The following is a 17,658-nucleotide window of genomic DNA, read 5'->3' as shown; positions in this document are numbered from 1 at the left end:
ATCATATAAATCCTTAAAACATTCATTTTGTGGGAAAGCAACTATAACCGACATTTAAAACCATGCGAGCTATTACATGGAATCCAACATATCCCCCTATGTTACTACAGGAAGACTACTTGCCAGGTATAACTCTAATCAACTTTAAACATTCTTTTAACTTTAACTTTAATGGCTAATCGTGGATCCACTAGCCTAAAATAGCTGACAAGGGCCCCTATGGTGGCACATAATTAATGCAACATGAGACTTTACTTAAGGACCCCTTCGATCGAGCCCCCATCTACATGCTACATTCGGTGCTAGGTCAAGTCCCATGGAATAACATTTAAACATTAATATAGCATAAGCATTATATAGTTTTAACATTAAAACATCAATCGATGGAATAGCTCATTAAAACCTTTCATTTGATTCAATGTGAGAATTGTCCTTTCACATTGAAACCTTACTTTGTCTAAGAAACCCTTCATTAATCAATCATTTCATAAAGACTCTCATTCATAAGCATTTACTTCATAACATTCATTGGAGTCAAACTTCATTTCAACTTTACTTCATCATAAGAAATTAGGTGGGTCCATTCCATAAAGACCTTCAAATACATTTAAAGAATACTTGTATGCATGAGAGTGATATAAATTTATAAAGTCAAACATCTTCAAAACAACCCACCATATGCACTTTAAAGCTATCTTTCAAACCTTCATATAAGAATCTTAGCAACCCATTAATTTCATGAAATTGAGAGTCAATATAAATAAATAAACTTCAAATATATCATGAACTATGCATTTGGTATCATCATGTAAAAGTCCATAGGATTTTATCATTTAAAATTGAAAAGCTAGTTTGAAAAAAATATTTGGGTTCCATGTAGGGGTGCTTATCGGGCGGATCGGATAGATTATTATGCTTAACAATTTGACTTAACGGTTATCGGCTTTTAAAATTACTAATCTTCTAGCCAACCTATAAGATATCAGTTGGATTGGTATCGGATTAGCACTTATTGGACGGTTATCAGGCGGTGTATCGGTGGTGACCTTAATAGACTTACCTGCTGAGCACACTCAACTAAAGTTCCCTTCTTATTTTTACTAGCTGAAGTGATGAACACATTAAATTTGAGCTCAAAAGCATATGTTCTTATAACAGTAATCATCTATCTAAAAAATTTATCCAAAAAGAATCATCCCTCTAAAATACATATATGCCAATTTGCTCAACAAACCTTAAGATAAACAGAGAACAAATTGTACCCAAAAAAAACTAAAATCACAGCATTATAACATATGCAAAGTGAATCAGCAAAGTAATTTCACCTTCCTTCCACACAACACCCCCACCCCCAAACCGTCAGAAATAACCGCAAACTAATTTCTATTCACCAACCCATTTCAAGACTTTATTTTTATGACTACTAGATGCTGCAAAATCAAAGGTCAAACAACCCAAATATAGAACAATGCAAGAGATCAGGTCCAAAAAACATTATTTCACCCCAAGAAAGGAGTAAAGCTACTAGTACCCACTTCATCAAATTTGCTCATTAACAAAAATATTTCTTAAGAAAACAATAATAAGAAAACAGCAGTCCACAAGCAGCATCTACCTTCAAAGTATCTGCATATGGTCATCAAAAATCAACTTCAGACATGCATGTAGAATCAACTCTGGATGCTACTAGAATTTCTGAGGAAGATTTAGGTGGAAGAAGTTTAGGCGGAAGTTCCTAAACCTAAAGTAGACGGAAGAAGTTTGTAGAAGAGTTGAAGTAGTAACTAGTAACTAGTAAGTAGGGCTTCTACAGTTTAAGTTTAAATGTGTTATGGGCCTGCCTATTTAATTAAATTGGTTAGGCCTATTTAATTAAATGGGTTTGGCCCTTATTTTAGGTTTACAAATAAAAATTATCAATATTATACATATTTTATATGTTTAGGGATAAAATATAACAAATTCTTAACGGATTAACGGTTTACCCAATAACAAAATTGAGTAATCCGTCCCCCACACCGATAAGCCGTTAATTATAAAATTTAAATCCATTCTCCATCCGCTAATCCGATAACTCAATACCAATAAGTCAATAAGCCAATTTTGCGGTTGGGTTATTGGTAGCGGACGGTTTTGAACAGCCCTAGCTCCATAGATGGAAGGACCCATGGATGAAAACCCACATACCTTGAGGAGTCAGCTCTTGAATGAAAAACTTGAAAAGAATGGAGGCTTGATCTTCTTGGAGTAAAACCCTAGAATCTTTCTTGGAGATGGAGGAAGAAAGGTTGAGAGGAACTTGAGAGGTTAGGGTTTTTGTTCTTAAAGTGTGAGTGAAAATGAATGGTGCTCACCACGGTCTGTGGTGGGGTCCAGTGATAAGGGACTTAAAGAATTTTGGGAATAGAAATTGTAGGGTAGTCTCTGAAGTTTCTTCACAGACAGCTTGACCATTCGTGAAATGCATCACGGCCTATGTAGGGTGACCATGGTGCAGGTCCTGTAAGAGGCCTACAGAAGTGGCCACCATGGACTACTACACGATCCGTGAAAGTCTCCACTGCCCATGGTGGTTGTCCGTGGACCCTGCCTTGGGAAAATTCTTGAAAACTTTGGGGAGGTGTCACCACAGAGGGCTTCATGGTCGTGGTGCTCACCATGGTCCATGGTTCGTCCTCTGCAGACTGAGCCTTTGAATCTCTACCACAGTTGCACACCACAGTCCATGGTGCCTACCATAGTCCGTATAGGCTTCCGTGGTCAGCTTTTAGTGTCAGTTTTGTGCAACTTTCTGAGAATTCGTCCTTAGTTCCTTGGTTTAGGACCTTTCAATTGTCCGGGGTCTTATAATATTTTTTCCTTGGAATATTCGTTCTCGAATAAGAACCGTTAGCATAGAAAGAACACGGCACGAGGACTAGCAACCCAACATGAATATAGTGACACTTGAAATGCATCAACCATGAGATTTTTAAACTTAAATATAAAACATAACTTTAATATTCAACTTTATGAACATGAATTCATATGAAGACTTAGGAAAAACTAAAACATAAGAGTCTTAAACATTTGAACATGAATGACTTATTACCTTAGGCTTGAGTACAATGGAAGAGATGAGGATAATATTTCATCATATCCGCTTCCAATTCTCATGTAGCACTTTTGACTTGTTGATTCCTCCAAAGGATTTTAACGGAGGAAATTTCTTTGTTCCTCAACCTTTTGACTTGCCGGTCAAAACATTTCAACTAAAAATTCTTCTAGGTCAAATTCTCCCCAACCTTCACCACCTCCAAAGGCACAATGGAGTTAAGTCTCCCATACATTTTCTCAAAATTAACACATGAAATATCGGGTGAATCATGGTCATTTCCGAAGGTAATTCCAACTCATATGCAACTTTGCCAACCCACTTTAAAGTTATAGCCCTATGAAATATCTTTCCAAAACATCTTGAATCACTTGAAATGAAGCCTTACACAAGGAGTTATACTCGTTTTACTAATAGCGGTATTATTTAAAAACGGGTCTGTTAACAAGAACAAAAACCTCCACTTTTCCCTAACGATAAATTTTATGTTGTTAAACACCGCCATATCACCGTAGGATACCTTAAATAATTAATTCATGAAAAGAAATCGGGGAACTTACCTTTTTGAAGCAAACCCGTAGGTCTCCTTTCTTGCTCCCTCACGTTTTTCTCTCAAGTTTTCCAAGTGAATATGGCTGAATATGTAATGGATTAGTCATTACTTGTATATATATCCCTTTTGGAAGGTGACACGTGTCATCCTCTAAGGGTGACACATATCACAACCTTAGGCAGCTATGTCACCTCATGCAACCAATCACATGCTGCCACATGGCAATGTGGGACCCATCTCAAGTAGATGTGTCACCTACTTGGTCTAAATAGGTGCATCACCTGCTTGCTTCCGAGTAGGTGCTATGCCTCCTTCCGCCTCTCCCGTGGATTTGTAATCTCGTCTTACTTTAGGAGCCTATGTAATCCTTGCTACGTAAGCTCAACATGTACCCCAGTGGCTTAGTTATGTAAGTCATCCAAGTTGGTAGTTTACGTAGGTAAGTCGAGTCCTATGACTTGTTATTTTGGCCTCCAACTCATTTCAAATCCTTATAGACCTATTTCCAACCTTCACTCTTATGGGGCATCACGTCCTCCCTTCCTTAGAGTTATTCGATAGCGTGGTAGACAATCTAAGTCACGTGGCACTTTTAAGAAGCTTAAAAAAGCATTCCAAAGTACCAAAATACGAGGCATAACATTAAGCTTCTCCCCTTTAATTTGTTTGGCATATTTCATGTGCCTAGAAATATACATCTCCTGGATGAGCATAGCAGTTTGGCACTTTTTCATCACCAAGTCCGACGCACCTGAAATAAACTTACTCATTCGGGCACGAAGTTGGTTACTAAAAATTGAGCATACTTGGACAACTTTGTGAACTTGAGGGCATATTTCCTCACACTCATGTTTCCTTACTTAAAATTGATAAATTCTAACACTTTCGTCTCCCTCAACTCAAGTAGAAAAAAGAGGTCAAGAAACGCAACCTTGAAATTTTCCTAACCTATGGGACTTCTTTAACCCTTTTAGCCTTCCATTGATTGTACCACACTTGAGCAACATCTCTGAGTTGGTAGGCAACATATCCTTCAAAGACACTCTCATAATAGTAGCAATCTTATAAACATCAGTAACAAAGTCTTAAGGATCCTCATCAACCTTGAATCCATAAAACTTAGGAGGGTTCATCCTTATGACCCTTGAAGCTTTTGTAGACACATTTGGGGGAGCAGCTACTCCTTGATTCACTTGAGTAATCATGGCTTGAGTAAGACCTTAAGACGCGGCTTGAAACACCGCATAATACATTTTTTCATTCAAAGGGTCATTGGAGAGCATATTTCTCCTCTTCAACATTCCTTCGCATGGGGTATCTTCTTGAAGGCATGATTCTGTAATCAAAAATAGAAAGCGTTAGAAGAGGAAACCTTTGAGTTTAACTCTATAGTACGATGAGATCATAAAAGAAGTGAAGTTTTTTCCTAAGATGCCTTATATCTTCTTATTCATAAATATGGCGCGCTTCACACCAATGAACAAGACTTTACTCGACGTGGTATGTTAGACTCCCTAGGACACTTGAATCTTGTGCTCTGATACCAAGTTTTTCATGACCCAAGCTATATCCTAGGTGTGATACGGCGATTAGAATATTGAGAGACCCAACTAAGCCTCTTAGCATGTCATTCATGAGCATTCATAAGGTAAATAAAGTAAGTAAAGCTAAATCATTAACACAAAATCATAGTCTCAATAAAAGGGCATAAATCTCAAAATGAGAAAAGAACCAACAATATATACACTCAATATCTAACATGCCTCTAATATCAATATGGGGGCGTAAGACAAGCTTCTAGCTTACCTATGACAACATAAGAGTAATAAAGTAATCAACTGTCAAAATGAAATAAGATTCATGTCCTCAAATCGTGAGGACTCACCAATAGTAGAAAAGTAACAAACTATAACCACAAGCGGGAGGAGGATGAGCGTGATTGTCGAATCCTACATTATGATACAATGTAGACAAAAAGTATGTGTTAGTACATGAAATGTAATAAGTATGTGAGAAGATTCATGAACAATAAGCATAGGACATAATCAATATGAATCATAGGATGCAAGACCAATATCTTTGAAGCATGAATAAAGTCAAGAAAATATTAAAATATTTAACTCATTGGTCAATGCATCAAAACATCATTATCATCATAAGAACTCATAACTTTACTTAACTGGTGTGGGATAGGACCTTTAACCGATATATAAAATCATGCGAGCGAATATATGGAATTCAATAATCCCCACACGAGAAGGGGGGAGGTTACTTACCAAGGTAGACTCCGTCCAACATTCATAATTAAGCGCTATATGTGGATCCATTAGCTAGTCCATATTAGCAAACCTATGGTGGAAACATAGTTTACGGAACTAAAAGTTGCTACTAAGGCTTAGGTCGAGCCCCCACCTCAAATTCCTTTCGCTGATAACTCAATATCCCATGAAAACATGTCATATAATAATCATAAATCACACTTGACATAAATCATAAGTCTTTCATAATCATACTTCATAGAAACATGTTCATAGGAATAGCTCATTGTCATGTGATTCATGTGATGTAAGTGTAGGTCTTCCATCATTACGAATCCCTTTCATAAAACATCATTAGGGTCTTAAGTCACCTTTTTTCTTTATCAAGTCACCCCTTTCATTAGCTTTCTTTAAACATCAAAGAACATTATTCAAAATATTTCATGAGTCATTCACAAACTTTGAAAATTATTTATAAAGCTTTCATCGAAATCACTTGAAATCCATGATCATAATTCAGTGAAAACACACTTGAAAATAACATATAAAATGGTTCATTGAAATTTAACTTTAAATCATACAATATAATGTAAATTATGCATAATTAGGCTAATAGCATTGAAATATATCATAATTAAGAAGGTCCAATGCAAATCATAAAATTAGGGCTTTCAGAAGAAGAATTCATAAAGAAATTTGGGGGACAGAATGGGATTTCATGGGTGAAAGGTACCCACGGATGAAGTCCCACATACCTTGACCTTTAGAATCCCTAGATTGAAGAGAATTGAGGCTTGACCTTGAAGATTTTTCTTTGACTTGATTGAGGAAGAAGAAGACTTGGAGAGAAAACTTCTAGAGAGAAGATTTTGATTTAGAAGATTAGGTTGAGAATGAGAGAGTTAGGAGGGCTTAGGATAGTTAATAGTTTAGAACACAGTCCCAAAAACTGTCCACATTCATTAATAAAATACAAGAATGACCAAAATAACCCCAATTTAAAACTGAATTTGGGTCATTGAACGGACCTCCACCACGATCCATGATGGCCAATACAGGACGTGGTCACCATCGTGGTGATGGACATGGATTTTGGTACTTTATCTTGGCAAAGGTTCCCCTCCATGAGACCCACCACAGTCCATAAAGGGCAATATGACTCGTGGTGGTGGGGGCGTGGTGAGGATATCATTAGGGTCTGTAGGAGGGTCCACCACGAATGGCACCATGGCTTGTGGTGCTCACCACGGACCATGGTCTCTGTCATAAAATCTTTTTCTGCACACCTGAGTTTTAGGATCTCCACCACGACAGCTTACCACTGGCAGTAGTGAGGAATATAGCCTGTGATATCCTTCTGGTCATCAGTTGGTGCCAAAATAATTGAGTTTTCTAGGGAAACTTATTTCAAACCTTATTTTCCAACTTTTCAACTTCTGAGCTCTTATAAAAGGGCCTCGTGATAGACATAAAGCTACAATTTTTTCTTAGATTTTGTTTCCAACTTTATTTTTTGACTTTCCAACTTTCGGGGTCTTACATCAAGTTAAGCTTAGTGTAATTTTTCATCCATAGACCGATGGCTAGGAAAAACAGACTATTCAACTTTGGAGGATATGTTCAGAGCTTGTGTAATTGACTTTAAAGATAATTGGGATGACCATTTGCCTTTGATTGAGTTTTCCTATAATAACAGTTACCACTCTAGTATTTAGATGGTTCCATTTGAGGCACTTTATGGTAGGAGGTGTAGTTCTCTTATAGGTTGGTTTAAGGTTGGTGAAGTGGATTTGATAGGGCTCGAGTCATTTCAAGAGGATATGGTGAAAGTTCAACTCATTAAAGAGAGGTTGAGGACAACCTAGAGTAGGCAGAAGTGCATTGGTGATCCGACTTTAGTTGTGACTTTAGAGATTATTGGCATGAAGAAAAGTCTCTCTTACAAAGAAGTCCCAGTGTAGATTCTAGATTGTCTGGTTCGTAAGTTAAGGAATAAAGAAGTTGTTTCAGTGAAAGTTATTTGGAGGAATCAGTTAGTTGAAGGAGATGCTTGGGAAGCCGAAGTAGATATGGTGGCTAAGTACCCCCATCTCTTTCATTCTAGTTCAGTTCTAGTGTGATGTAACAATTCCTCTATGGTACTCTCTTTCAGATTCATGCCCCTAAGTTATTTTCATGTTATTTAGTCGCTATCATGCTTTAGTATGCATGAATTTTCATGAAATAGTTCAATATTCATGTTTCAGCTTGGAGCCAGTCACTACATCAGTTCATGTTCACCTATTCAGCATTGGGTTGCAAGTCGTGTTTTCTTCTCTTTTTAGCCTTATTAGACTCTATTCGATGACAATTGTTTTCAATAGGGAGATATTATAATACCTCAAAAAGTTTCTAGTTTAGATCAGTCTTGAAAAAGTTCAGAAAAGTTTTCAATCAGAACCAGATCATGTTTTACGAGCATCATTTTATGAAATTTAGGGATGCTCTCCATAGACCAACTTCAGAGATTCAGGAATTTGATTTGACATTTCATGACCTTAGTTTATGGGTCATAGTTTTTTCTACATGTCGTAGATACCAGTTGTAGAAGAAACTTCAAAATGTTGAAAAATTTAGACTTGTACAAGACGAAAAGGATTTTATGGGTCCTAGAAGCTTTTGTGGCTCGTGGAAATATCATGTAATTCCTTCTTCAGAGATTAGGTATTTCAGTACTTAGATTCTATGATTGGACTCGACGGGTTGTATAGGGAAGCACGGGCTGTAGAATGTACCCATAGGTTGAAACATCTGAACCTCATTACTTTTTCTATGAGTGAATAGTATGGGCCGTATAAAGTTTTTGGATTGTAAAAAGGCTTTCATGTTCCAAGGTTCAGAAACTCAGGAATTCCAATTGACTTCTGCAGATGAACTTTCATGGGTTGTAGAAGGATCTAATGTCCGTAGATGTCCTCGTAATTTTTTTTGGTGGTTTCTAACAGGACTAATTGGATCTTTTTCTACTTTTTAAATTTATACTATATCATTTTGGGTTATTATAAGTAGGATTAAGGGGTTTCTATTAGTCCTAACCTCTCATTCTCTCAACTCTCACCCAAGTCAAGTTTCTTCTCTCTCAAATTTTCTCTCAAGACAAGAACAAGGGTTCCAATCTCCAAGTCTTCTTCCCTAAATTCAGCTAGGGTTTTGGATAAAGGTATGTGAGAACTTCATCAATGCGTCTCTCTTCACCCATTGAGTTCTAAAGAAGCCCTAATTTCTTCAAGCTATGAATTCTAGATTCTAAGATTTTCATGATTTCTTACGGGTTCTTATTGAATTTTGATTTCTTCTCTATGAATTATCTTATTATGCATGATTTGATTATAATTCAGTGTTTTCAAGGATATTTTTATGAACCCATAGCATGCAAGTATTTTTATAATCATGATTAAGCAAAGTTTCACATGCATGCCTTAGCTTATCAGACTTTCATGAATTATGATTCTTTTAGATAAAGTATCTCTCAGTATATATGATTATCATGATTTTGATGCTTTCAGATTATGTTGAGTTACCATGATTTTAGGAGCTATTCCATGTTTATCAGTTATGATTATGATTCAATATTATCATATTATTACTATATATAACTTTATGCATGTTTTCGTTGAGAGTATACTTAGCACCGAGTGAACTTTTGGGGTGAAAGTTTTCATTTAGCATCTGTGGACCTTTAGTAACAATCCCCGAGTCTCCAAACTAAGTGTCACCGTAGAATTTGTCTCAGATAGACATTAACTAATGTATCCACCTTAGCTTAGATATTATGGCCCTTACCTTGAAAATAATAGCACTCTCTTTTTGGTGTGGTAGCAATACACTGAACTACATGTTGTAGATCACATGGTTTATATCGGTTAATGGTATCTCCCATAGACAGTCAAACTTTCAGATAATTGCATTAATCATGTATTTCAAATTTTTCAGTTCACTTACTCAGATTTCATGCTTTAAATTTGATCATTGCATCAACATATTTTACAAACTTATCATGTTAAGATATTATGTTTACTTATGCATGTTCCTCATACTCAGTACATTTCAAATATTGACTGCATACTTTTCTACCTATATTGTTTCATAATATAGTTTCTGACGCTCCATCTCACGCTCGCGGTTAGTACAGATTCGGTCGATTTATACGATAGTTGGTGAGTCCTCATGTTTCAAGGACAATGTTATCTTTCCATTTCAGTACTTTTATTTTAGTTTCATATTTTAGAGTTAGCTAGGGACATGTCCTAGCATCTCACCTATGTAGTAGAGGCTTTCAGACAAAACAGTTAGATTCTGCATACGTGTCTTCAGATATAGTCTTTTGTTATATGAGACTCATATTAGACTATTCATGATTTTCTTCCGTTTTTAGTTATATATCGTATTTTATGAATCTAAGTGTCACGTCATGTCATGAGATTAGCTTGGAGGCACTCGTTTCTCCAAAAACCGTGTCATAATTAAGGGTAATTTGGGGTTGTGACAGTTTCGGTGACACAAGTAATTAGTTTGAGGGATAAGGCATTCGGTATTCGATTCGGTATTTTCAAAGTTTGGATTCGGTAATTGGTAATTCAAAGTATATACCAAATACTAAACTTTCAAACTTTGGTTCGGTAATCGGTAAATCAAACTTTGGTTCGGTACGGTATTCGGTAATACCATATATTTTTAATATTTAATATACAATAAAAATTTATCCGCATTTAATATTTACATTAACCTAAAGAATACATATCTTAACTTACGTTTTTATTACTACACCATAATTAAGTAATATATGCATTTTAACTTACCGAATACTGAAATCGAAATTGCTCTGAAACCATATTCTACGGATGAGAAATGATACATTGTAAACAAAGAGAAAATAATTTATGAATAGATACAGAATAAAAAAAATATAACCATGTAATAAAAATTATGAAAAAGAGTGAAACAAAAATCTCTAATATATCACACATAATTTTTATACATATATTTTTTTTTGAATTTTCCAAAAACTCTACATCACTGCACTAATTATTAATTAATTCCTGCAAAGATATGAAAGAGTTCGAATCTTTCATTTTCAATGTAATTACCAAACAGTTTATGTAGATAATTGACGTAGTGAATCATGCAAAGTGAAATTAGAATTCTTAACCAATTGCATAAATTTGAAATTAGAATTTATAATTTTTACATGTACATGAATTTAAATTTTAGCAGTTATCCATAATCTACGTGTTTGAAAGTGTGCATATAGTATGATGTAAACGTGGGAAAGTTGAAATGGAAATGGTAAGAAAAATAAAAAAAATGGGATAATTTTCTCTTACTAAACTCTTCTCTTTTTGATAATTTTTTTCTCTTTTTTTCCAGTTTTTTGTATTAATAATAATAAAAAAATCGGTATTCGATATTTCCCGAATACCGAAACTGAAATACTGAATTTTATATTTCAGTACCGAATACCGAACCGAATTACCGAATACCGAAATACCGAAATAGCCAATTTAATTGGGTAATTCGATTTTCGATATTTTATGCCCAACCTAGATAAATAGGTTATGGATAACGGAGTTTCGATGACACAAGTAATAATTATTGGGGATCCGCTTTTGCTAAAACAAAACCCTGTTAATCTCCTATACTTATTAAATACTAAAATAATCAATTGGTTTGCTGGTATACTTCAATCCTGCTTGTCTTCTACTGGAGTATTTTATTTATATTTTTCTACTTTTTGTTTCTTATTTATACTCCCCAGGTCAACTAAATATTTTCCAACGAAGACTAAACAATATAATATTACAAAAGGCGCAATCACTCCTAATTATATAGTTCAAGAAACTAAAGCTAGGCATCTCGTTTATTTCAAGTAGGTAGAATTATTGCAGTGGTAAAAATTAGAGTTGATAATTATGAGTCCATTTCACATCATCATTATGTGGTTGTCTGTAATAATTGGCATACCATTTGGGTGTGTTGGCAGGTATGAGAGAAGATCATCAGGCGGCCTGTTTGTGTTTGGTGATTCCCTGTTTGATCCTGGGAATAACAACTACATCAACACTACTACTCAATTCCAAGCTAATTGGTGGCCTTATGGTGAATCCTTCTTCAACCCTCCTACTGGCAGATTTTGTGATGGTCTAATCATTCCTGATTTTATTGGTAATGTTACATCAACCTCTTATATACGACAAATCTTGCTAATAAAAAGTGGATTAATGTTTTTTGTTGTGTTTAATTAGCTGAATATGCTGACCTGCCACTGATTCCATCTTATTTTGAGACTGGAAAAGAGCGTTTTGTCCATGGAGTCAATTTCGCATCAGCAGGAGCTGGCTGTCTACTTGAAACTTATCGTGGCTTTGTAAGTCATTTTTCTATTTTCATTCTTCCTTGCACCAAATATTTGAATAAAATAACATTACTGCAATCAAATCCAAACATGAAATTGATCAGAGTAGAAATTGACTCATCTGAGATAAGTTATCTCAAAATTGTTGTCCCCCTGAATAATTGATCTCGTAATAAGTTATTCTGCAATTTTATCTCAACGAAATAGGATGCATTTATCCTAAAATTAATTCTGAAATTAGTTATTCCTTACTCGCTCCTACCAAAATGACCCTGTACAGTTACAATGGAACCACTAAGACCCTTTATTACTTAATTTGGACGTAATTACTTCAATTTCTCTCGTCTCTGTCAATGAACACTAGTATGATTTCTCTCTAATCACTTAATACTTGCAATTTTAAGTGCCCCAATAATATTAGCTATCAATTCTGATGATCTTTTGAGTCAAATATCCACATTCACCCCCAAGATATTAGTGTTGCCACGATGCATTCACTAGGATCTACCATTGTAGATCTAGATTAGAAACTGTTCTAACTTCTAAGTGAAGATTAAGAGGGGAACCGCGGGGTGATTTAAAAATTAAATAGTCGACTGTCTAGATGTGATAGTCGACTTAGCCTGCAGACAGATATTTTAAGCAAGATAAAACATAAATGCGTAAAGTAAATGAAGACAGAAAGATTTATTCTGATTCGGAACACCATTGTGGTTCCTACTTTCAGTTCCCTTGGTTTACAAGGGTTTCCCTTAGAGCTTCTTGAAAATGGTAAGAGTATAGATGAGTTTTGCTTTTTCGTCTCTAAATCAATTGATCGTATGATCCACACAATCTCTATCTGTATAACCTACACTTCTCTCTTTCTTTCTCTTTTTGTTTACAATTGTATCCTTGCAAGAGTGTAGAGTATTTGAGAGATGAAAGAACTAATTGAGTACAAGTTCAAGTGAAGTTGTGTAATTTCTTTGAAGTATTAGAGAGGCTTTTTATATTTGGCTTTTGATGAGGAATTAACCATTAGCTCTGATAGGGAGAACCCAAGGGATATCATTCAGTCAAGGATTAGTGATTCTTTGGTTGAGTATACATGTCCATATCAGATATATCCATGTGTTCCTTTGTAAGATCTTCTTCAAGCTATTCTGATTTAGTGCAAAATTCTTCTTTCCTTGTGTGCTTGATGTGATCCTTTTTTTCTTATACGCCTGATGCACTTTTCCTTGTGTGTTTGATGTGATCTTCTTTCTTTCTTCAATGTTCTTCCTTCCTTGATGACTTCTGATTTACACCTTGATTGTTGAACCAAATTTGCCTTGATATATAGAAGCTGCTTCCTTGATCTACGGGATGCTAATTGATTCAATTAGCTTCTTCTTGGCTTTCCTTCCTTCGAGTTATAGGATTTGTCTTGATTGATCTCTTTCCCTTTTTGATTTATTTGTACTGATTTCTTGCAATAGAAAGTCAAGTCATTACTCAAAATACTTTAATGCTACTAACACTAAGTAATAAAACTGAAGTGTCACAATTTCTGTAATTTTGTTCTATATCGTAAATTTTGTGCGTGCCCATAAAAATTGTATTTAACTTTTCGTGTCATTACGTCAAAAAAAAATCTATTATTACCTGAGGGAATTTGCAATCCATTTACACTACAATAGAAACAATTTTTTTGATGGCAATAAATATGCACATTAACAAAGAGTGTTAAAACTTTTACCGACATTTAGAAAGAGTGTTAAACTGTGATTGTCAATAGTAATTGCCTTAAAAAGCATATTTAGAGGCAATTTTAACTTTTAACATAGTAGATGTAGTCCACTTTTAACTAGAAAAAGATATCATCACTAATGAACTTTTATTTTTGAAATTGCAGGTTATTGACCTTAAAACACAATTGAAATATTTCAAGAAAGTGGCAAAAGATTTGAAGAAGAAGTTTGGAGGAAAAAAATCTAAACGACTTCTCTCCAATGCTGTATACATGTTTAGCGCAGGAAATAATGATTACTCAAAATTTGACGCAACGTATCCAAAACATGAATATGCAAAGATGGTAATGGGCAATTTGTCATCTGTTTTGAAGGTACTTACATTTTAATTTTTTTTTTTGCATAATTGTTTTCTATATGTAGTGCTATACTTTTGGGAGATTCAAATCTACTAAATTTGAGTAAATCAAGCATAAATTAAATTAAACAGCTGAATTTTGTGACTTCATGACAAGCATTTTTGTTCATGTATGTAATGCAACCAATATTATAGAATGGATGGAGGGATGCAGGGATCGGAGGCGTGGGCCCTAGAATAAATAAAAGGCGAAGAAAACGATTCAATGAGAATATTGTCTAGCGGTCAATGAAATGAATTAATTACAAATTTCAAAATTACAGTAAAAGCAAAATTAAGCCCCAGATGATTTTCTCCTACATAAGCCTTTGTAGCTAAATTACATGATATTTGTAGTAATAGAAGGGAGCAGGTACCATCTAATGAGAATCAAATATGTATCTTTAAGATATAATAAGGTAATACTTAATTCCCAAATTATGGGACGTTCTCATTTATTGTTGCAATGATGCACTGAGGAATTTCTCTTTTTCATTAATTAGCTTGAACAATTCTTCATCCATTTTTATTTATCTAATACTGATTTGACATATTTTTTAAAAAGCAATAAATAAAATAACAAAAGGTGATATAATAAAATTGTTATTTTATTTATTGCTTTTTAAAAGATATGTCAAATTAATATTAGTTATATGTATACATATACGAGTAAAATAACAAAAAATGATATAATAAATATTTTAAGAAAAAATATACGTATACATACATATACACACACTTAATACACATTATATTAAAATAACGGTCATAAGAATAATATTAAATTTTTTGATAAATTCTTAAAAATATTATTCATACTTATAATGTTAAAGAACTTAAAGAAAAAGTTATAAATATCTATGTTAAAAAGTAAATTATATATAATATAAAGAGACATTAAATAGATATGATATAACAAGGATAAAATGGACAATACATTGGATAAAGAAGGAGAGTTTGATTATTGTTCAAAGAAGCAAAGTTGGAGGAAGGGGGGGGGGGTAAAAATGATTTTCACCCATATTTAAATTTAATGTTTGGGAAGTGACTATAATAATAAATTAGAAACTATGTAAAATAAATTATTTCTTCATTTTCTAAACTGAACATCTATTTTTTATTATATTGAACAAGTAAAAATGTACTGAAGAAGTAACATTTTTCTTAAATTTGTTTACAACAGGGAATATATCAGGAAGGAGGGAGAAAATTTGTCATCCTTACTTTGGCTCCTTTGGGTTGTACACCAGGTTCTAGGGCTCTTAATTTCCAACAAGGAAATAAAAGTGCCAATTGCGTAGAAGAACTGACAACCCTTGCAAAAATACACAATTCAGCTTTGCCTAAAATGCTAAAGAAACTAGAGCAACAGTTGCCTGGATTTAAGTATTCCTTATTTGATTTCTTCAAAGTTGCTACTGAAAGAATTCTCAATCCTTCAAAATATGGTAAGTTCCTCTACTGTCCCTTTTGGCGTACTCATTTGAATTCAGTTATAACTTATTTGTAAGGATTTCCAAACCGCATGCACCATGCATATAATGTAGACGAGGAGATTCACTCAATTTGATATGATTAGGTTCTATTTTACATGATACAATGACATGTGCTAGTAGAAAAATATAATGGAGACATGCAATTACAAACTAGACATATTTTAATTTGCTTTATTTCTAAAAGAGTTAGAGGTTTAAAAACACATCTAAAGTGCCATGGTTTTTTGAGTTGAACTATGAGCTGTGTCACCAAATATTTATTACAACATCTCAACTATCAATTGTTCACTTTTTTTATCTCAAATATCACCATCGTTCAGGTAAGAAACCAGAACAACTGATGGTTGAGTTGTGCTTTGACAAAACTCGGAATACTTCAAGTTTATTTTGGACCTGTTACTCTTTCTAAAAAATCAATAGTAGTACTTGTTAGAAAATTACATTTTTATAGGTTCTAACATGCATATATATATATATATATATATATGTGCGCGAGCGCTGTAGGGTTTAAAACATCAAAAATAGCTTGTTGCGGGACGGGTCCATTCAGAGGAATAAATAGTTGTGGAGGGAAGAGACAAGTAAAAGAATACAAGTTGTGCAAAAATGTAAAGGATTACATATTTTTTGACTCTGGTCATCTCACAGAAGTGGCATACAAACAAGTTGCTGAATTACTATGGAATGGAACTGTGGATGTTATTGAGCCTTACAACTTGAAGTCATTTTTCAATCAACCAGCATAGCTTATAATTGAATAAACATCAATTTTGTTAACATGTATGATGACTTCAAACTCATTCATGCTTGAGTTGGAGAATGATCTGAATTAATGCAAATAAATTCCCTTTGATTAGAGGTGGTTATCTCTCTTTTTATTCTTTGTTCTACTCTCTCCGCTCTTTATGTTAAAACCCAATTATTTGCCAAATATTATTTAGTGAAAGAGATACTCTTATGACATCAGCAAAACCCCTTTTAAAAGTTGTTAACCGTAGCACTAAAGTCTTGAATATGCTATAGCAGTTACATGAAAGGGAACTTGGATGTATGTGAAGTACAGAAGAGATGATTTTGAGGAAAAGAAAGAGGAGTAATAGGTAAAAATCAATATAAAGAATATATAATCCTCAAGTGCAATGAAAGTAAAAGATCCAACAACTACGTCAATCTGGTTCTTGTTCATCAGTCACCAGTGTTCCTGTTAGACTCTTTTAGAACACAAAACAGAGGAATAAATCACAAAAGTCGAGAAGATCTATATAACAAGATCGGAGGGAATGCAAACGTATAAAGTCAGAGCACGTGTGTTTAATGGTAGCAATATCCATACCAAAAACCAATGACACAAGCATGGGGACAGGCTGAAAAGGCAACTTGGCATGAAAACAACTTGATAGCACATCTTTGCAAGGGTAGACAAAATCACAGGATACGAGTTCAGGACTTCTGTCCTTATATACCTATGATACAGACGTTATTTAACCATTGTTCGACATTGAAGAAACCTTAAAGTTCTATCTCAGTATCTCAAACCATCCACTCATTTCCCAAGGGTAGCTATACCACAAACCTGCATTCAAGGTTGAGACTTCTTATAAATGTGATTTCAAGGAAAGTTATTATGCTTAAAGCTTCCCAGTTTGCAAGCAAAATCAGGCGAAAACTATAACAATATTTACATCATTCAATGTTGTTTGTGCTAGAAAATGCTAGAAAAAGCCAACAGAAATGGAAAAAGAAAGAAACGTCAA

The 17,658-nt window shown here is 34.3% G+C and overlaps 1 protein-coding gene across 1 annotated transcript; it reads left to right on the top strand.

Annotated features, from left to right (window-relative positions):
• Nucleotides 1–11,823: 11,823 nt before the first annotated feature.
• Nucleotides 11,824–16,752, top strand: LOC129903200 (GDSL lipase-like). Its single transcript, XM_055978704.1, has 5 exons — nucleotides 11,824–12,106; nucleotides 12,187–12,308; nucleotides 14,176–14,385; nucleotides 15,592–15,856; nucleotides 16,409–16,752. Exons 1-5 carry the CDS (start codon nucleotides 11,854–11,856, stop codon nucleotides 16,648–16,650), a joined length of 1,092 nt encoding a protein of 363 aa, XP_055834679.1. The 5' UTR covers nucleotides 11,824–11,853; the 3' UTR covers nucleotides 16,651–16,752.
• Nucleotides 16,753–17,658: the final 906 nt, after the last annotated feature.

Source organism: Solanum dulcamara, chromosome 9 (assembly GCF_947179165.1).
Source record: "Solanum dulcamara chromosome 9, daSolDulc1.2, whole genome shotgun sequence".
NCBI classification, from domain to species: domain Eukaryota; kingdom Viridiplantae; phylum Streptophyta; class Magnoliopsida; order Solanales; family Solanaceae; genus Solanum; species Solanum dulcamara.
The sequence above is the reverse complement of the archived record's forward strand: the minus strand, read 5'-3'. Positions and strand labels throughout refer to the sequence as shown.